Below are 21,987 nucleotides of genomic sequence, written 5' to 3'. Positions count from 1 at the left end.
GGTAGCTCGTTCCAAATCTGGAGTCACAGGTTCCGCTTTGGAAGGGTCCATGGGGAGGTAGCTTTTCACACGCAGTGTCCTGACAGCAGTTAAGCAGATGGGGTTCGTGATTTCTAAGGAGGTTTTGCCAATGGCTCTGGGGAGGACTCATGCTTTCTTTGAGCCTTCATCCTACCAACTCTTGCTGTGTTAGTCAAGATGCCTTCAGGATGCCTGCTCTCTCTGGCCTTTCTGTATTTTGTTTCTTGTCATTTCCTACTTGGTATCATTGACATCACTCCCAGACTCACCACCGTCTTAAAAATGAGCTCCCACTTGGACGGCTACTGTATGCCAAGGATGGTGTACCCTCTGTGTCTCCTGAGTATGACAGTGTGCTGGAAGGGAGATCTAGGCAAGAGAAGACCTGCAGAAGTGAAGGGAGGTTGCCCCAATGTTCGACTTAGTAACACTTTCATCAGAACGACTCCTAGTCCAAAGATCCTGCTCTTTCTGTGGTACCGAGAACACACCCTCTCTTCTGACTCATAAAGACCTAAGTTAAGGCCTTTGATTCTGTTTGTCCTTTTTCCTTCTCTGGCTCTATTTGGAATCCTTCCTGTACTCCTTCGTGAGATACTTTTTGAGCGCCTGCTGTAGGCAAGGCGTGGTACAAGGTCCTAGGCAGGGGACAGATGGTTTAGCCAGAGTTCTCCCTTTCAAGAACCCTTCCATCTAGGGGGACTCCAAAACCAGAGAGCAAATGTCTAATTGCCTTCAAGTAAAATGAGTTGAGAGGAAAGATGAACATTCTTTACAGGACTATCATGGAGAGCTTCTTGGAAGAGGTAGTTTCTGTTTTAGGGGTGGAGAAAACCTGGAAATGCAGAGAAGCAGACTTCTACCAGGCATGCAAGGGGAACCTCATTCAGTCCCCTCCTTCACCAGATAGAGAATCAAGATCCCAAAGAGGTACTTAGTGCTTCACCAAGGTTGCCCAGCCAGTGAGAGCAGGTTGACTTTGTGAGGTGACCCCAGCCATTGCCTGAGGGACTGTTGGGCAGGGAGTGGGAGGAGGGGTATAGGCGAACTCAGATGCCAGGCCAAAACTGCCCTCTGCATCAGATGCTAACAAAGATTTACACAAGTTCTGAGGCCCCGGTATAAAGGAGCAGATATCCTATGGGCCTCCTCCATTGATTTTGCTGGAAGCTGTCCATGCTCATTGATGAACGCTAATTGCAGATGCACGCTCAAAGTTATGGTGACCGCAACAGGTCTCCAGCTCAGAGTAGGGACTGTCCTCCTAAATGAGCATCTTGTATTCATTCTTATCTCCTTCTCTTTCTCCTCCCACCTGGCCTTGTACATCATCCCACACTTAAAACACACTGTTAATTAGAAAGTCCTCTTCCCCATCCAACAGCCTGTCTTTGCCAAGGACACTGGGTGTATTCCAGAAAAGCTGAGGAATGGGGGTTGGTGATTATAAAGATAATTCAATCCAGAGAGAATCTGCTAAGTGATTTCCTGGGGTTCCCAGAGTAAGTCTAGAGACATCAGCCATGGGACCTTCCTGAACACCCAACTTGTCCCCCACCCCTCACCAGTTGGAATGTTCTAGATCCCTGGTGGCTTTGGTAGGGGAGAAGGAAGCACCCACAGAGTTAGTTCACAGGGTGGTGAATGCCAGGGTCTGATGGATGGAGGAGCCACTGACCAGTCCGTTGACCTTTAACCCATCCACCTCTTTGCTTTCTTGAGAATCTCGTGTCTGTTAACATCATCGCCGTAAGGGTGTTACGTGGATTAAATGAATTCATACACAGACCTTAGTACAATACAGAGGCTTGGACGATTTTAAGTAATGAAGGAGTCCCCCACATCTTTTATATTAAGAGGATGCTTTTCATTTCATTCTTTTGAAAATACTAACATTAGTGTTGGAGAAAAGCAAGCTGAGTTGGGTCTCAGAAACTTGTCGTCGACTCTGTGTAACCTGACAAATGCCTTTCATTTTCTGGGTCTGAGATCCCTCACCTGTCAAGTGAAGAAGCTGGAAGCAGTGATCTTTAAAAATCTTTCCAGCTCAGACAGTAAGCATGTCTGCGTTTCTCTGGGGCTAGATTTCAGGGCTAGCCAGGAAGGCCTCCTGTTAGAAGGTAGAAGCATTAGCTTTGTGGCCCCTGACTCTCGCTTCTCTGGGCCAACTTTGCTAACAGTTCACCACCACTGGCCATCTGATGATGGCCAGCGGTGATGTGTGCCCAAGGTTTTGGTGGCCGTAATAGGGGTGCTCCTTCTCAATGAACATCTTTACTCATTACTAACCCCATTCTCCTCTTGCCTCGTATATCATCCCACACTTAAAATGCCCTCTTGGTTGTTTTTTAATGTTGGGGGTGATTTATTTATGTATTTGAGAGCGAACGAGCATGTGCACAAGTTGGGAGAAGGACAGAGACAGGACCCCAAGCAGACTTCCTGCTGAGCACAGAGCCTGACATGGGGCTCAGTCATACCACCCATAAGATCATGATCTGAGCCGAAACCACCAGTTCGATGCTTAACCAACTGAGCCACCCAAGCACCCCTAAAATACCTTCTTTTTTAAAAAAACATTTTAAAAATCTATTTATTTGACAGAGGGAGAGATCACAAGTAGACAGAGAGGCAGGCAGAGAGAAGGGAAGCAGACTCCCCACCGAGCAGAGAGCCTAATGCGGGGCTCCATCCCAGGACCCTGAGATCATGACCTGAGCTGAAGGCAGCGGCTTAACCCCCCGAGGCATCCAGGCGCCCCTAAAATACCCTCTTTATTAGAATATCCTCTTCCCCATTCAATAATTTTGCAAAATCAAAGGTGTTCAGATTTCCATTGTTGTTACTGTTGGTATTTTCTTTAGCCCAAGTACCCATTCTACAAACCGAAATCTTTCTCGTATATTCCATGTTCAGAACCAGTGAAAGTGAAACCACTTGGGCTAACATAGTGGGGAGAACCCCCCACCAAAACCAGCTCCTCCTTACCTTGTCCTAAGTCTGGTCCCAGAGGCTTCATTAAGAACTAGAGGACCCTGTGGGGCACAGTTTGAGAACCGCTGGTCTAGGACATCCTCATACTAATTTTAACAGAGAGAAGTAACTGAGTGCCCTCTTCCATCCTTTACTGACGCCTCTCTCTCTCTCTGGGCCACATAGGGCTGTATGACAAATGTTCTTATACCTCACGTGACCGAGGATGGGTCGTGGGAATTCACACCGTCAGTGACCAAGGCAACAGAGACCCACGCTACTTTTTCTCCCTGAAGACAGACCGAGCCCGGCAAGTGACCACCATCAATGCCCACCGCAGCTACCTCCCAGGCCAGTGGGTGCACCTAGCCGCCACCTATGACGGGCGGCTGATGAAACTCTACATGAACGGTGCCCAGGTGGCCACCTCGGGGGAGCAGGTGGGCGGCATCTTCAGCCCGTTGACCCAGAAGTGTAAAGTGCTCATGTTGGGGGGCAGTGCTCTGAATCACAACTACCGGGGCTACATCGAGCGCTTCAGTCTGTGGAAGGTGGCCCGGACTCAGCGGGAGATACTGCTCGACATGGAAACCCATGGCCTCCATGCGCCTCTACCTCAGCTCCTCCTCCAGGAGAACTGGGACAACGTGAAGCACACCTGGTCCCCCATGAAGGACGGCAACATCCCCCAAGTGGAACTCAGCGGTGCCCACGGCTTCCTGCTGGACACGAGTCTGGAGCCTCCCTTGTGTGGGCAGACGTTGTGTGACAACACGGAGGTCATTGCCAGCTACAACCAGCTCCCGCGGTTCCGCCGGCCCAAGGTGGTGCGCTACCGCGTGGTCAACCTCCATGATGACAACCATGAGAACCCCACGGTGAGCCGTCAGCAGATCGACTTCCAGCACCGGCAGCTGGCCGAGGCCTTCAGACACTATAACATCTCCTGGGATCTGGAGGTGCTCGAGGTGAGCAACTCCTCCCTGCGCCACCGCCTCGTCCTGGCCAACTGCGACATCAGCAAGATCGGGGACGAGAGCTGCGACCTCGAGTGCAACCACACGCTGACCGGCCACGACGGCGGGGACTGCCGCCACCTACGCCACCCTGCCTTCGTGAAGAAACAGCACAACGGGGTGTGTGACATGGACTGTAATTATGAACGGTTCAACTTTGATGGCGGAGAGTGCTGCGACCCCGAAATCACGGATGTCACCAAGACTTGCTTCGACCCCGACTCTCCGCACAGGTAAGACCTGCCGGGCAGACGATGCCCAGCTGTGAGCTGACTCGGTCCCCTCAGCATTGCATAGGCGAGGTGCCTGAGAGCCCTAGGGGTTCCAGAACTTTGCAGATTTACTGGCTTGCACTGTAGCTTGGTGACTGAGGCCAACCTCTTACGCATCTCTTATGGGGACGATACACGAAGATAGTCCACCAAAACAGTATTCGCTGAGCCCCCGCTGTGGGCTGTGAGAGAGGACAACCCCGTCTTCTTAAAGAGCTCAGAGTCAAAACTGGGTAATGTGAACCACATAATGGGTAACTGTCATAACACACGTGGTAGAGTGGGGTACAATGCGTTCCCTACTCCACTGTGACTGTTTAAATTAGTTGAGATTAAATAAATTTAAAATCTGGCCTGAGTCCCATGAACAACATTTCACGGACTCAGCAGCCTCATGGGCTGTAGTGGCTACCGTGCTGGACAGAGCATTATAGAACACGCTTCCCGGCCGAGTGTTCGTTCTGTTGCACTGTGCTGATAAATCCAGGATCAGCTGGGTCGCACAGCCTGGGTTCGGGTCTCAGCCATACTGTTTCCTCGCTCTGTAACTTCTTAGAAGCCATGCCTTCCTCTGTAAAATGGGAGTGATAACAGCACCTGCTTTGTGAAGCTGCTCTGGAGTTGGAGAGGGGGTATATAATGCATGGTCTTCCTGCTCATGGCTGGCGGGCCATGAGGTCTCAGTAAGCATAGTTGTCCTTGTGTCAGGAAGGTGCTGTGTGCTGTACGCTGTGTTTAGGGAGTGCCAAGGGAGATCAAAGAGAAAAAAAGCTGACTTGGCACTCAACTATCTCCAGAAAAGCTCTGATCTGGTTTGGACATCCAAGATTGGGTTGGGGGAGAGAGGAGGGCACTCCGGGCAGAGGGACGTGTCATCCACTGCGGAGAAGAGGGCAGAAAGGGGACGCTTCTGTCCAAGGCTTCCCTTAGCCTCTGCTTGCACTGTCAACTCTAAACAGCACCCTCCAGGAAAAGCCCAGAGGTGAACCTGGGGGTGATCTATATTCAATATGGGACTCAGAGGAACTAGTTCCAAGCCAGAGAGACAGGCAGCATCCACTTTCCTGATCTCCCAGATTCACGCTGGACTTTTCCATTCTGTCCAGCGCACAGGACCCTGGACTTGCTGATAGCTCGAGCACATTTGCCGACCTCTGCAGGTTTTCTGCTGACTCTTCTCTTTATGTCTCTCTCAAAAAAGCAAGGGCCTCCCATGCACAGACAAAATACCTATGTGCAAAGGAATGGCGATGCTGGCAGGAGAATGTCGTGCCTGGCAGCAAGCCAGAAAGCACGTCAGCTCAGCCTGCTGGCACCAGGCGGGCTCTGGACTCCCACCTTGTTCAGAGACACGAGCGGCCCAAGTGGGAAGAAGCCTTGCTGTGTGGCTGGTTCCTTCCAGGTTACAGTGCACTTTCATCTCTGCTCTCCTTTGGGCTTTGACAGACTTTGGTAAGGCAGGCAAGACCGGGCTTAGTATTTGCATTTGACCGACAGGGAGCTCGAGGAGCTGACTCCGCCAAGGTCATGGGTCAGGAGAGCCATTCAGCTAAGTCACAAATGCAAGTCTCTGAGATTAAGGCAGCATGTGCTCTACAGAGCTGGACTCCCGGGACGTACCCGCGTGCTCAGGCAGAGTGGGCACAGAGGAGGGCAAAGTGCTGCGGATAGCCTCAAGTTCTTCACCCATTTCCATGTTCATTTGTTCCTTCGTTCCTGCTTTCATTCATTTGTTCATTCATTCATCCATTCCTACAACAATTGCTTCTTCAGCACCAGGAGGGTGGGTACCCTTAGCCCTATTGTGCCGCAAGAAATTCAGGATCCAGACTGACCTAGGGTTTTAGCCAAGGTCACTCAACTAATAAATGGAGAGCTCGGACTCACATCCAGGTCTGTTGACTCTAAAGCTCCCACGGAAGAGAAGGATTTTTAAGTCTGAGAAGCAGTAAGAGGCAGAGTTGAAGGGCAGGGTTGGTAGGCAGGGCGGCTTCACAAGGCCTTGGGGGAAAACTGCTGAGCTGATTGGGTCAGGACCGAGGCCAGCGGGCACTGTCCTGGTATGGAGGGGCCCTGGGGCCCCATCCCAGATACCTCACCATCAGCAGACAGAGTTGGCAGCCTCCAACGGCCTCCCCTTTTCTAAGTCACGGGACCGCCTGCCCAGAATGTCCGGGAGCAGCTATGTGCCAGCTCTGTGACCACTCACGCCAGGGCACTTGTTGGCCAGCTGCGAAGGTCATGAGCCCCAGGTGAGCCCCATCAGGCAACGTGTCATCTCCTGATGGGGCCGGGGATGACGGTGTCCAGGCTGTTTTGGCTTTCCAGTGTGCAGAGACGTTTGCAGAGAAATATTGGCTTTGTGACTTTAAGAAAAGGGAGGGAGGGGAGGAGGGAGGAAGACAGACAGAAAGGAGGGAGGGAGGCAGGCACCTTTAGTGGAAGCAGTGAAAATTTGATTGACGTTATCTAGGTGATTTTTAATAAAGAGCTGAACTTCATTCTCATCAGGGTCCTCTCTCTCTCTCTCCCTCCCCTCCTCCCTCTTTCTCTCCCCTCCTCTCTCTTTTTCTCTCTTAATGGGTAAAGATAATAAAACTATTGAATACTTCTCAGTCTATGGTAAGGCACCAGTTTGGGGTTTTTTTTCCCCCCCCTGTATATTGCAAACCAATACCTTTGAAATATACAGCACAAAATGAATCCATATAAAATGAAATACCACCAGAGTGTCGGTGTCAGAGTTCTTGAAAAGTTTCTCCATTCCTGCATGCACTGTGCCATAGCAGCCCGTGCCCTGCCCGCCTTGAGCGGCACTGATTAAAATTCACTGTTCTGACAATTTACGTAGCGAGTCCCTTGAGTATAATAAGATTCCTAGTAATGGAGCTGGACAGATTGGTGAATTCTGTCAGAGAAGTGTATCTTTTAACATGTTTGGACTCCAGGAGAGCACCTCATCCAACGTCAAATGTTGGACCTAGAAACACCCTCAGAGATCATTGGTCCAAGCCCTTTCTCCCCTATAGAGGGAAACCGAGACCAGAGCTCACAGTGTCCATTAGTAGTCACACTGGAGATAAGGTTGCTCTGGATTTCTGACTCCTGGTCATCTGCGGTGACACAGCTGTCCAGGACTGCCCTGACATTCTGGACAGTCACACATCCCTGCCCCTTCATGTTCTCTTCCTAATTATCCCTGAGAGCTTGAGATTATGGAGTGCCTGAATGAGTGAGTTTGGGTAAGAAGCTGATGATGGCCTTAGGCTTCCATGAACCCCTGTAGAACCACCAGAGCTATCTTGGCAGCCAGTTTTCCTTCTTAAGGGTCTAGAATAACAGCAACCAGTGGAGGAGGCACAAAAAAAGTGGGGGGGGGGGGTAACTGGACAGTGAGAGGCAGGAGCTTATATCATAACCACATGAAGATGTCTGGCATGATGAGCAAATTCTCCTGGAGCCAAGACTATAGGGCAGCGGTATACACACTTCAAATCTCCAAAGGCCTGTCCTATAGGAAAGGGAGCAGGATTCCTCTACATGATTTCTAAATCCTGCTTGGAACCAGAGTGTTGTAATTATAGGCGGCCGCTCAGAGCAGAGGAACAGATGATGTCATCCCCCTTCAGAGTGCTGCTCCCAGGGGAGCACCTCTCTGCGGATGAGTGAGCACCCCGTCAGTCACCTGAAGGAGGCACAGCGAGGACCGTGGCAATGCTGTAGAGAGTAGCCTTGATGGGCTTGGGGCTGAGCCCAGTACAGCCTGACTTTTTGCTATCTTCCTCCAGTCATGTTAACGGAACCACACAGTAACATTTGCAAACAGACATTTCTTGGGTCTGTGCATCCCTGCCTGGCCCTCTGCTCTTCACTGGGGATACCGGAAGGGGTGGGAGGCACTCCTCACCGTTAGGGAGCTTTCATTTTGGTGGGGGAACCATATTCACCCAAAAGAAAGTCTGATCCCATGACACACAGTGGGACAGAGCTCTGGAAGGCAGAGATCTGCTTGGACAAGGAGGACAAGGTGCACTGGCTGGCAGAGGCATGCTTTGAGGGCAGCTGGAGATGGGCAGCACTTTCAGAGGTAGAGATGCAGGCTGCAGACGCCAGGGCCTGGCAGAAAACAGGTGATACATTCAAACGGTACAGTTAAGGAGAGTTGAAGGAGGGATACAAGGGAAGGAGAAGCTATCTACAACAAGGTAGGCAGACCTTGACAATCGCCAAGGCCAAAGTCAGCAACAGTGGAGAGCCATTTGTATTCTTGGTCTAGAGGGACAAGAAGAGAGAGTGGTTCGGGAACCTCGAGAGTGACTGTGCGCAGAGGACCCCTGGGCAGTAGCGGCGACTCTCTCTAAAGAGGGGTGACCAACCTCCTGTAGCCCCCAGGCCAGAAGGGAGCCTGGAGAGTAAATGCTACATTGTCACTCCCTTCTGCTTCTCTGTCTTCTTCTAGAAGCCACAGGACAAAGGAACCCACAGACGCACCCCAATGAGGCCAGCCTCCGAGGGGCACGGAGCAGGGTGGAGGGGGATGGATGGTGGATGTGGATGGGCAGAGCACGGAGATAGACAGCCCATGCAGAGAGTACGAGAGAAGCAAGGGCACAGGAGGGGAGGAAGCGCTTGGAGAACGAGTCTTCAGTATGGCCGGGACCCAGACATAAGCAGGGGAGGGTCTACTTGATCTCCTGGCAAACGAATATCAAGCTAAATCCTTCCTTCCTCCTCCTCTCCCTTTCTTTATTTCCTTCTGCCTTTTCCTCCCCTCCTTTGCTTTCCCCTCCTTGATTTCCGTCCCTTTCTTTCTTCTTTTCCTCTCCCAGTAAATGTTTGTTGAATGCTCCCTCTGTGCCGGCCCAGCCCCTGCCTTTTGGAGCTCACCATCTAGAGGAAAAGACAGACAAGAAAGCATGCCATTGTGATCACGGGTGTGAAGGAAGGCTCCCCAGTGTCAGCCAGGAGGACCCGTCTGTGTGAGCAGTGAACGTTTTTCTATCAGACTGGCCATTTAGGAAAAAAAACAAAAAACAAAAAAAAAAACATTCCAATGAACTTGGCTGTTCTTTACAAGTGGTGGAGATGAGCCAGGTAGGCAGAGTTTCATCTGCAGCCATTAGAGATGTCTACTAACAAGTTAGAATGCACTTCACATGCCTTTCTATAGATAAAAGGGAAAACCTGGATATTAAGGGAAACCCCTGGCATCAGGAGCTCAGGGGGCATTTGACACTTTGGGCTGCATGCACCCCATTGCAAGAATTACATTGCAACAAACCCACCAAGCTTCTGTTTGGATCCTCCAAACGCAAGCTAGGGCAAGGTTGGGTGAACTTGACCTCTATCTGTGAATATGTACTTATATGCAATTGGAAGATAGAAAAAGACTTCCCTTGTACACTGTTGGCTCATAGGAAAACATTTTCTTTGTCTTCCCTTTATTATTATTATTTTTAATGGAACAAGGGCATTCCCCGGGGGCCATGTTATTTTTTTTGGACCCAAGCTGACATTGCTGGAAGTCTTTGGAAAGAACTGCAGTAAGCCTTAGGCAGGCTCCTCGACCCCTCTGCTGGCACTACAGCTGTCCTCAGTGGCCTCCCTGACTCCTTGTCAGAGACCATTAAATGGTTTGCCTTTGCATGTTGGGGTCTCTTCTTTTTTGGGATGATCTCATGAAACATACACTTCCTTCTCCCGAGTTCTCCCCAAATCGGGAGTCAGGGACTTTCTGAGCTGAAAGGAGTAGTGGCCGTGTCTGGCCTTTTCTTGCTATAGATCAGGAGGCCGAGCTCCCAAGAGGGGCCAGCACTGACCCAGGCCTCCCAGCGAGAGTGAGGCCAAGCCGAGGGCAAGACCCAGGATCTCATTTCTTAATTTCAAGGCCTTTCTACCCTCCTCCCATCTTAGAAGCTTAGGATTTGCAACTTGGAAACATTCTGTCAAGGATGGTCATGTTCTTCCCCATTGTCCATATTTTGCTAAGACACTTTCGTGCCCAGGAGACTGTGGTCAATGTCCTGGGGATCCAACATGTGATCTCTGTCCTGAAGGTGCTTATATTCTGTAGTTCAGTGACATTTTGTTACAGTTATTCAAGAGGTGGTGAGAAGGCAGATGATTAATTTCCCAGGGAACCACACGGACGATCAGGCTTACGTGAGCTCTGAGAAAAAGGCAGGATCCCTGTGGCTTGAGGAAGTCAGAAAAGGTTTTCTGGGAGAAGGAGGCACACAAATGGACCACCAGGATTCACAGGCTCTGTAATGACAGAAAGGAACAAAGAGATTGAGGTGGGAGGGGCAAGGGAGGGTTCCAGAAAAAGGTAAGTCTACTTGGGCCTAAGCGGGGTTGAATGCCACGGTTTGTTTTTTTCTGGCTGTGGAGCTCTGAGAATCAGACTAACACAGAATGGAGGGAGGATTCAGGAGGGATTGATGCTAGCTAGCCCCCGCTCAGCCACATCTTAGCTGTGCAGTCGCAGACCAGTCTCGTAATCTCCTGGAACCCCCATTTCCACATCTGTGGAAAGGGAATCCTAATAGTATGTGACCGGCTGAATCACGTGATTGCCTTGAGGGTCACATAAAATACTATCCCAGCAAGAGTTCTGGGAAGAGTTAAGGAGCACACAGATGAAAGAGGGCTTTGTTATTTGTTCAGTAACTTTGTTCATTCTTTTCCAGTAATCGTGTAAGAGAAATTGCTTGGAATTTTATAATCAGAATATCAGAGTTTATTTAATGTGACTAATATTCATTAAAGCAATAACCGGAGTCAGGCCTGGTATAGTGGAAAAGTGATATGTGTTGGAGACTGACCAGGGTCCGTATCCTGGTTCCACTCTTCGTTAGCTGTCTGACCTTGGCTCATTTCTCAATAAGAGTTGCTGGTTTCTCTTCTGTAAGAATTGGGCGAGGACAGCTCTACGACCATGCGTTGTGCAATTTAGCCAAAGTCATCTGTATCAAGCCGCTGGTCATAGTGTGTGGCACATAGTAGGTCTAGAGTCCCCTCCCTTCTTGGGTACACACAGGGACCCCTCTAAATCAGCATTGTTTTCTGGAGACTGACTTTCTGCAGGCTCATTTAAAAAAAAAAAAAAAAAGGCCTGGATGGAACAGCAGGACACACACTGAGGGCATTTACACAGATTACTTTCATTCTTAAAATACTGACTTTTTTGTTTTTTTAGGACTGGCCACAGAATTGGTATTTTTAAATAAAGACCATATAACATATCCAACCCATTGAGCTCGCACACTAGTTTATTTTTGAAATGACCCAAATGCCGAACTGTGTTCGAGGACATATTTCCGCCTGGAACGATCCCAGGCGGTGTTGGCATTGGTCACCAGGGGTGGTGAGCCAATTTGATGGAGGGTCTTAGATTTTTTGACTGTCCCCAGCCTATGCGCCCGCTTGCGTGTGGACGCAGAAATACCTCTCTCCAGGCCACGCGTGGCGGGGTCCCATTCTCTGCTTCCGTCTGGATTACCTTCATGTTATTCATCTCAACAAAGTCCACCTCCCCTCAGAGGTCCCCTCTGTGACTCTGCGCAGGTGACTGTGGTCTTTGAGATCAAGATAGAGGGGGGAATGGAACAAAGAGAGCGGTTGGTGGTTTCTCCATGCCAGGTTCAGGAGCTCAAAACAGGGACCCGTGAGAAGCTGTGGAGGATGGTGATAGTCTCGCAAAAAAACATAAGAATGTGAGTTTTGGACACCAAGTGTACTTGAAATCAAGCCATATAAACATGTCCATGACCTTGAGCAAGTCTCTAACTTTATCAGAGGCTCAGGTGCCTCTTCCTAAAGTCAGGGATGAAGGTATTGCAGGCTTCTGCCTTGAGGGGCTCAGAGGATTTGGTGAAATGTTGCAGGGGTCAGCCCTTTACCCCAGCGCCGGCCATTGAGTGAGCACTCAAAATAACAGTGGTGGTTGGGGATTTTCCATCGCTGGGAAATCTTCTGACCTCTTACACACATATTCCCTAATTCCCAGCCCCCTCTGGATCCTGAGCCCCCTCCCTGGAACCTTCGGGCTGCAGCGGGGGTTGTAGACAAGCTAGTCCTGCTCTTCTACCAAAGGCCCTTTCATTTTGGCTCCTGCAGGTTCCATTTTAAAAAGATTGTCCTGACTCCGAAAGCCCTGCGCATGCTAACTGATACCATACCCATTGTCCCAAGCAGCACGTTGCTGTGAGTTTAGGCATCCCCAGCATAAAGCCAAGACGTGTCCGGGATCCCAGGATGGGGCTGGCTGTGTCGCTCTCACACATCCTAGGGAAGGAGCTGGAAGCCAAGTGGGCACCCCAGGGGCTCTCGGAACCCCACCGGACCATGTAAGAGGCAGCACAAGACGCCTGCTCATGCGTGTGACTCTGACCACAGCAGGATCTCTGTCTCAGAGTTTGTAGGTGAAATTTGCAGGTGCTCCCTGTCTCACCCTTTTTCCTGGAGGTGCATTTCCATCTCCAGCTCTCCGGATGGACGGATGGATGGGAGCGCTTGGTGCCCTCTCGGCCCCAGAGGGAGGCAGTTGGGGTTTTTCCACCCCGGTCTGACCTCATCAGCACCCTCCGGTTCCTTCCACCGTCCACTGGTGATGCTGACTACTCATGACAGCCTCAGCTCGGCCAGACGCCCGTCCAGGGTGGGAAACAAAGCAGTGGGGGCTTGAGGGAGGGTGGAATGGGCAAACACAGGCATGTTTTGCTTTAGGGAAACACATTCCCCTAAATTGTTTGTGGATCAGCTTGTACCTGCGGACTCCCAGCTACAAAATTCTCCGTCTCCTGTGAGGGGACTTCAGCACCCCTGCTTTCACTTTCTGGAAGCACAAAACCCTTGTGTGAACGACAGTGCGTTTTGCCCAAGTCCAACAGGCTCCCATCTCCCTGGTTTCTTTGTTTTGTTTTGTTTTTGGAGCTGTGACTTCTTGTCTCCCTCTCTCTGTGCCTTTCTTTCTTTCTCTTTTCCGTGTTCTCAGTTAGTGGGTGATCTGGTGGTATAGGGCAGAGGGCGAGGAGATTAGGGTCTCCACTTCAGGGGTCCAACATTTGTGATGCCAGCCTTTTTCGAGTTCAGACAAACAGCATAGCCCCCAGCCGTGAGCTTGAATCCCAACTCCCAAACTATGTTTGGCCACAGAGGGCAACGGTGGGTGACCAGAGCTCCACACAAGCATGGACAATCTCAGGCTCTTCCAGAGGGTGGTAGAGAGACTTGAGAGGGAGACAGCTCTTTCCCAGGAGGATTCATGGTAGAAAAACATAGTTTGCCCCGTGGCTTGGCAAAACATGAGGAAGGAAGTGACTAGCTATTTCCAGTAACTTTGTAGCCAGCATGGTTCAAGTCACTTCTTTTATTTTAAATTCTTCATCCATAAAATGGGAGGATTTGCATAGGATATTTCTAAGAGCTGTTACTATTCATACATTTTCAGATCAGATGTTGTAACGCAGTTTCCAGGCCTATGGGGACTGCAGCTGGAATACAGGTGCAGGGAGATTGATCCCGGGAAGGCATGAGCAAGGCTATGTGTTGACCCTGGGGACATCCAGGGACATAAGAGACCATCCCCCTGCCTTCAAAGTATTTGCCAGCCCCTCTGACCAATTGAGTCCGATGTGTTCAGTGTAGCCGTGAAGGAACAGTTCTACTCTGACAACTGGAAAGATTCTGACTCCTGACTCTCAGATCTCTGTGACCCCCTGATGGTGGCAACTTGTCTTGGGTAGTCTGTGTGTCTGCCATTTCATTTTCCCTTAAACCTCGAGAGTGGCATCCTCTTTCCAAAAATCCATTTGAATTTCATTCTACTTCCCATAGCCTGTCAGACGACCTCATCACTCTTCAGCGTTATTTCCGCATGCTTAAACTCCTCCATCGTCAAACGACCCTTCGAGAGCTCTCAGTTTTTAACCCCGGTCTGGACCCAAATTTGGGGACGTTATTAGACTTGTTCAGGTCATCCAGAGAGATCTCCACCTACTGAAGTGACCATATAGTTGTGTCTGTACATGATTCTGCTATTTGCCTACAATCAGGCAATTTGTATGAGGCCACAGTTCAGGCTAAAATCTAGAAATTGTCCTACAGACACACATCGGTGACGATGTTGAAATTCTTGCTCAGTCCTTCCCAAACACAATATTAGTCAGTCAGTCGTCACATAAGTTCTATGGTTTACGTGGCTCAGAATTAGAGCCAAACTACACAGCCTGCTGAAGTGTCTCCTGTACCCAGGACGTGGTAGCTGTTGCAACTTAGGAAAAGGGGTGACTTGGCTCTGTTTTGTTGTACTTCAACTGGATGACAAGCCGTAGGGCCGCTGGTGAGCTGTGTATTCTGCCGAATGTGGTCAGTTCTATTATTTATCAATTGTGGTTTCGATCCTCTAAGAAGAAAGGGAGGTGGCGAGAAGAGCTCACTTGTGGGCTCGGGAATGGCACACTTTGTGTTGTGAAAACAGTCGTTTGACGTGGGATGGTCACGTTACTGTTCTGATACTTCTGAACACACCGTCGTATTTTCTTATTTTCCTTGCTTATCACGGTGTTCTTCATGTTTCTTGGCTTTCTGAAAAGAAGTTAACTCTGAGAATATGGGGCTATCAAAGCAGAGGTTAGAGAACCCCCAGAAAAGATCTTAGGGAGGTGACTGATCCTTCCAGAGTGTTTGTGTGTGTGTGTGTGTGTGTGTGTGTCCATGCACGCACATGTGCACACACATGGGCGGGTGCAGTGCTAGGTGCTGGAGTTCCAGCAATGAATATTTCACAAGAAAGGTGTGATCTTGCACTTGCAGAATCTCCTGCAGGTAGATAAGTAGCTAGCTGGATAAATGCTTTATAGAGAAGTCCAAGGTCTGAGGGACGCAGAGGATGGGCACTTGACTCATCAGGGGTCAGAGTCACTTCTAGGCTGAGTCATGCTAACCAACGGAGTAGAGCGGTGCTTGCCAGGAACCAGGTGTTCTGACTCTTTGCCTTCTGCCCCAGCAGTCTCTGAAAGCCATTTTCAAAAAGGCAAAATGAGAAAAATAGGAGCTGAGTGGATCCTAGTGAAAAGGTATTCATTGATCACTGGCATCCTCTCTTCTGATATTATCTTGTTCTTTCCTTGGGAGGACCACTCCACTCCAGGACAACTTATTTTATTATGTGAAGGCCATCTTAAATGGTGTGGGTTTTTTTTTCGGGGGGTGGGAGGGCTCATCTTCACACCCTCTTTTACTTGCTACTTCCTCCCCATTTTTTTTAAATGATCCGGAGCTCTGAGAACCTCTCCATTGGCCTACTTACTTCTGAGTCAGCACCTTCTCCTGTATTTGAACTCCCAGGATTCTCCATCACACTCCTCTCCAGGTCTCATCCTGATCCTATTCCGCAGAATGCTGCAGACCAGTGACTTTCCTGAGAGCTGACCTTGCACGTGACTCAGCAGAGGGCACAACCCCAGCGAGCCAAGTCTCCTGCGGGGCCTAGAGATTCAGGCAGCAATATGAGGGACTTTGATGTATAGAATCTGAACCTGATAAATGAGAAATGCTCCAGTGGCCCAAATGAGAATCCATCCATACCCATCATTTCACCTCCTCTTCCTCTGCCCCCACCCAGCAAGCACGTATGCGTACCTGTCTTTCTTCGATAGTCTCAGACCCATCTGCTTTTTTAAGTAAGCCACCACCAGGGCCTCTATTGCCATCCCTCCCTTGGTCCATCTTCCACATTCCTCCAGAAAGGAAAGAAAGGGTCTGCTCGGAGCCTTCAGGACACTATCCATCCTCTGTAACCTGGTATATAAGACCTGTCTGATGTGGCCATTGCTGAGCCCTCCAGACCTGCCCTGTGGAGTTGCTCCCATGTTCCCAGCTTTGCAAGGGCACCAGCCACCTTGCAAGGTTCCAACCTTTCCCTGCTCTTTCAGGCTTCCTGGCTTTCTGGAGCCTCTGCCCTTGACCCTGTCTCCTACACTTGGTCTGACACCCAGCCAAGGTTTTTTCCTCATCTAGAAAGCCCAGCGATGTCTTCGCCACATTCAGCTGGGTAAGTGTCATTGTTCTTTTCTTCTCTCCCATTCAGCTCCTCCTCTGTGATAACACACATCATAAGAGAAGGTAAGACATTAATGATAGGGATATGGTCTGCGGTAACCAATAGATGAGCAGCCATATCTCACCTCCCACACTCGTAACCAGGTAGAGGGACCTTGGAAAAATGGCGTCACCTCACTGGGTCTGGGTTTCTTCCCCTGTCAACTGGGGATACTCCTCCTGGACACATAGGGTTTTTTGTAAAGCTTCAAAGAGATCATTTTGAAAAGTACCTCAACGGTGCCAGTGTGTCATGAACTCCCCCAAATGGTGGGCTTTATTCGTATTATCATATTATGTTGTGATCGTCTGGTTATTTGTCTCATTTCCTTCATCAAACTGCTAACCCTTTGAGAGTGAAAATTGTTTCGCTTTCATATTTGTGTGCCCAGTTGCTAGCTTAGGGCATGGTTATAATAGAATCTCTGTAAGGATTGGCGAACAAAAGAGGAGCCGACTGAATGAATGATTTGCAGAGGGGAGAGAAGAAAGGAAAACCAAGGCGAGCAGGGAGGGAGGGAGGAGGAGGGGAGGGATCGAACGAGTGACTTATTCAATAAATGAATGAAAGAATGATCGATTTTTCAATTGCTCTTTCATTGGTGCTGTTACATTTTTCTTAGACTGTGTGTCAGACTTCTGTGCAAGAGCTGTTATTTTGGAAACCAATCATTCAGGATTCTGAGAATTTAATAAACTCTCCAAAGCACTCTTTTTTTTTTTTTTTTTTTTCCGTGCCTCCTCTTACAAGAGAGGCAGATTTAGACATTTCTGACAGTGAAACTAAGCAAGAGAATAAACTCCAGATCATTAGGACCCTTGGGATAAAGACACAGAATCCAGGGTTCAGAACTGGCCACAGCTTGGGGAATGCTTGTTAATTGCAACAAGGATATGGATGCAATAAACATTCTGAGGTTTATCTTGCTTTAATGACTTGCCTTGAGTGGCTTTGATCTTTATATTTGATAATCACTTTCAAATGGTCTGGTGTGTGCTGAAATTGGAGTAGTGGTTCAGGGACTCAAGACCCTCCTGGGGAATGACAGGCTGCAATCAGAATTTGGAAATGGGCAGTGCTACAGGACTTGCCGTGTGAGTCATAGGAATAGGTCAACCACCTGTGGAGGAGAGAAGCACCCTGGTCCAATGGTGGGAGCAGGGTCCCCTGATGGGAGAGAGACAGCAGGCATTGGGAGCTAAGGGAGCGAGGGCCAGTTTCATGAGCAAGCTAAAAAGATAATCATGCTTCTTGGGCCCTTTCTGTGAGTTGGGCTCACTTGTTGCTTTCTCACATGTTACCTCCTTAAGTTTTTATATTCTTCTGCCTGGGTTGAATTTTGTAATCTGCATTTTACAGGTGAAGACAGGTTCAGAGAGGTTGAGTCCCTTCCCTAAGGTCACAGAAACACTTCTTGGCAGAAGAAATAGGACTTAAACCCTAGACTGTCTCTCTCAGATGAGGTTTTTGCAAAAAATAGACAGTGATTACAACAACGAAGTATTTCTTGGTGTGGTAATGTTAGAATAAAATGGTAAATACAAAAACATGTACCATAAACATTGACGTACTTGTGCCCCGCACTTTTATATCATTTGAATGAAGAGCAGACTGTAGTCCAGAACAATTCTTTCTAGAACTGTCCCCAAGGATATTTAATTATGAAAGTAAGTAGCAATGAGTCTCACCATGTAAGACGGTCTTCCATACGAATTACAAGTAGAATACGGTTCTAGGTCACTCTCTTTAAGTGTTATGCTGTCATATGTATGTATGTGTGTATGTATGTATGTATATGTGTATGTATATATATACACATATATATACATGTGTGTGTGTGTGTGTGTGTATACTTTCCCATTAAAAAAAAGACATTCGTGTTTCTATGGCACTCTGCTGCCTTTTCCTTTAATCTGAAAGAACCCTCACCAGCCTCTGGCTTGGAGATGGCCCACTCACAGGCAGGTTCAGCTCAAACAAATCTTCCTCAGGTGGAGGGCATCAGCACCTGGTCAGCACCATCGCCATGCCTGCACCTGTCAAGAGCCCAGGGGATGGAACTTGGGCAGGATACTTCTCAAAAATCTCCTTGGCTCTCACTTCAACAGTGGGCATGTCATTTGGCTTTAAGTGGGAGTAGAGACAAACACTGGGCAGTCTTGATCTGCACGTGCTGTGAGACATACCTCTGACCAACCATCTGTAAAACAGGAGAGCCCGTGTATTCTGTTTCTAGAGCTGGAAAAAAACTTGAGCCTTCCATAATCTCACTTAAGGGATCTGTTGTTGCTCTCAGTTTTGAATGTAGTTCCCTTTTGCTTCCCTTTCAATAAAACAGGCCCCGACAGCCCCCTCATTGAGATTATTACAGAGTTGTACCATCTCAGGCCAGTGCATTTAGGAAATATGTTATTGGCACTCAGCAGCGAGTGAGATGCATAAAGAAAATATTCTAATGACAGTTGAGTTGAGAGAGCTTTGATCTCCCTCCAGAGCTGCTCTCATGGCTTTGAAATGCTGTTCTGGCAGAGGGGGAAAGTCTGGGCGCCTTGGCACTCTGGGGCTGGGCCTCCCTGCAACTGACATTCCAGGGGACCCACAACCTTCATGGTAGGACCCAGGGGCATGGGCTGTGGAGGAAGCAAAGAGACTCTGAGACACCTCTCTTGAAAGGCAGCTTGGGGAGGGGGTCTAAGTTAGGAGGGGTTTGACAGTTTAGCCCAACATTTCCCAAAATCTATTAGTTGTGCTGTTATTTGATTTTTGGCAGAGCCAGAGATTAGGGTCAGGAGGAGTGGGGAGGATTATGGTCATGTGTGTTTGGGAACACTCATACCCTATCTGCTCTACTCCCATTTTGCATGTTAAAGGCTCTGATAACGCTTGCAATTAAAAAACCATATGTATTGAACATTGTTTAACAGAGCGTATCCTAAACCCATTTGAATCCAAAAAAATCTTTTCCTTTAAACATGCATCTGCTTCTTGTGGATTTAGCCCTCTGTAGACTGTGATTTGGAAAACACAGATCTGTGCTCACTTCGGCAGCACGTATACTGGAAAACATGGGTCTAATTCACATACTCACTAAACAGCTAGGGATTCTGAGCAGCCGACTGGGCAGCAGAGTGTAGGGGGAGAGGCCAGACACTCAGGCAATACAGGCTCTGCACAGGGATGTTCAGCCGAGGAGGGTCCCTCCCGGGCTTGACTCTCGAGCCACATACCTTCACAGGAACTGTGTCCACCTGAATGAAGGGGCAACTTTACTGATCTGTGCAAAAGCGCTGCTACACACAGGCTGGTAAATGGAGGTTTGCTGTCAGGCCTTTCTGTGTCCCTCCTTTAATGCCTTGGGCAAGTCACTTCATTTCCCTGAGCCTGGACCTCTTCATCTTGTTTTGAAGTTACACAGTTTAAGTGGGTCGTACTCCATGACTGCTAACCCGTGGTCCATCTCTGGATCGCTCGCTTGCTCTCTCACTCAAGTTTTAGGGAGCACGGAGATGTGAAGTCTTGGTCCCCACCTACTTGAAGCTCATAGTCTGATGGAGAAGACAGGGGCTCATGGGGAAGATAACACAAAGCAGGGTGATTAGTAGAGTCAGAAGGGAGAGGCTCTGAGGACAGAGAAGTCGTTGTCAGCTAGAGGCGATGATGATCTTGGCCCTGCTAATAACTAGCAGTGTAATAACGATCATGTGACAACAATAGCCTGTGCTAATCAATGGGTGCCTTCTACCCATCAGGCACTGCGTGAGGCACTGTCTCTGGGTGGCCTCTAGACCCCCTGAGAGGTGACTGTCATCCTCCCATTTTACAGGTGAGAGTGGTCAGGAGCAGAGGCGAACTGGACTTTGCAGGGATGATAACATTTTAAGAGGCAGAGATGCAGGAAGGAAAGTCATGAGGTGGAGGAGAGAGACTGATGGGCATGTGTAAGGGGTGGGCATAATCTGGGGAACCCAGAGGCTCCAGGGATGAGGACACCATCAGAACTTGAGGTGCAGTTTGCTGGAGGGAGAAGAAGGTTGGGTGGTGGGGATGATACGTGGGAAGCTGAGTCCCCGAGAACCACCCAGAGGCAGACAGTTTAGGTTTTTTCCCAGTAAGAGAACAAAGGAGGCCAGGACCTGGGGGGACGGTGGGCGCAGGCTGTACTGAGCTGTCCCATTGAATCCTGCTGGTCTGCTGGTCTTTCTGTCAAGAGAGGTAAAACAACTTGCCCATGGACGTGGTTTCTCCATCCAACTCTGAGTAGTACTGGGACTTAAATTAATAACACACTGAGATTTTGATTTGTATTGATTTTCATAGAGCACGGGTAATGATTTTTTTTTTTTAATAGATTCGACTAATCTGCAGTATACACATGAGGCTAATCTTCCCCAGGGGCAAAACGGAAAGCCGAGGGGCCCTGAGCACGTCTTTTTCCTTCCGTCTTTACCAGTCTCCTTAGACTCTAATGACCCTTTTCTTTTTGACCTTCTGTGCTTTCACCACCATTCGTTGACAGGAGGGATTAAACATTCTCGAGGCAGGGGAAGAGAAGAAAATACCCACATGGAGCCCTGCCCCTGAGGAGACTTTCCCTTGATGCATGGAGGAGACACCCAGCTTGGCTCTGAATTGGTGGGAAGACCTCCGCCCACAGAAGGAAAGTTCTTAGCCACAGAGCTGTTTTCCTTTGGGTGGGTTCCCCCCCACCACCCCCCAAAAAAGGGAGGGAGAGAAGAGAGGCCCAGGGGGCCAAAAACCTGGATGGCTGCCCTGGATTCTTCCTCTTGGGGGAAATGGAGGCTTCTCAAAGTGTGAAAAAAAACCCACATACAAGCAAGGGAAAGGCTCCAACATCCCACATGTCTGCCTTGGGCCAGGATGAGTACCACCCCTTGAAAAGATTGGCTTCTGCAATTACAAGTGAATAAACAACCAATTAAAATGTCTCCCCCGCCCCACCTCACCCCACCTCTTCCTCTCACGAAGCTTTTCTCAGCCTAGAGCAGCAGGGCAGAGAGGTGACTTTGTCTAATAACATCTGTGTCCTCTGCCTGAGAGAATGCTTGATGGAAATGGACAAATCAATTAGAAAACAATAAATAATGTGGAAAGGGCTGATCCAAGAAAATCTCGGCTTCTCTTTGTTTTCCTTCGCCCCCGCGTTGTTTCCCTTTGCACCGTGGCCCTGCGTGAGCCTGGAAATGAGGGAGAGGCTGTGGGAAGAATTGGACACATTGAGATTTGCGCTTGGCTTTGTCACTATTTATGTGATCTCTGAACCCTGTTCCGTCATCTGCGAGATGGGGATGAATGATGGGAATAGCTAAACGCGAACTGAGCCTTTCTACATGCCAGGTGTTGTTCTAGGTCCTTTATACTTCCTTTATTACGTCCCCAATCCTCCGGGCAACCCGATGAGATAGATCATTTTGTGTGTACAGACACCGGGGCCCAGGCAGTAAGGTAAATTGCCCAGGACGACCCACACATCTGGTGGAGGAGCTGGATTCGTACCCAGGACTCTGGCTTGAGAACAAGTCATCCTACCCACTATGTTGCATGACTTCAAATACTGCAGAGATGGGACGAGAGGTGTTTGCTA

The 21,987-nt window shown here is 49.0% G+C and overlaps 1 protein-coding gene across 1 annotated transcript in view; it reads left to right on the top strand.

Moving 5' to 3' along the window:
• Nucleotides 1-3,180: 3,180 nt before the first annotated feature.
• The window catches only part of LOC309858349 (pappalysin-1), a gene marked incomplete at both ends in the record, with an annotated part of 49,331 nt that continues 30,524 nt past the window's right edge, over nucleotides 3,181-21,987 (top strand). The window contains one exon of the mRNA XM_082751035.1: nucleotides 3,181-4,243. Coding sequence (XP_082607161.1) covers nucleotides 3,181-4,243 — 1,063 coding nt within the window. The remainder of the gene's footprint in view (nucleotides 4,244-21,987) is intronic.

The sequence above is a fragment of the Mustela nivalis genome (genome assembly GCF_964662115.1).
Source record: "Mustela nivalis genome assembly, contig: HAP1_SCAFFOLD_2225, whole genome shotgun sequence".
Taxonomy (NCBI): domain Eukaryota; kingdom Metazoa; phylum Chordata; class Mammalia; order Carnivora; family Mustelidae; genus Mustela; species Mustela nivalis.
The sequence above is the reverse complement of the archived record's forward strand: the minus strand, read 5'-3'. Positions and strand labels throughout refer to the sequence as shown.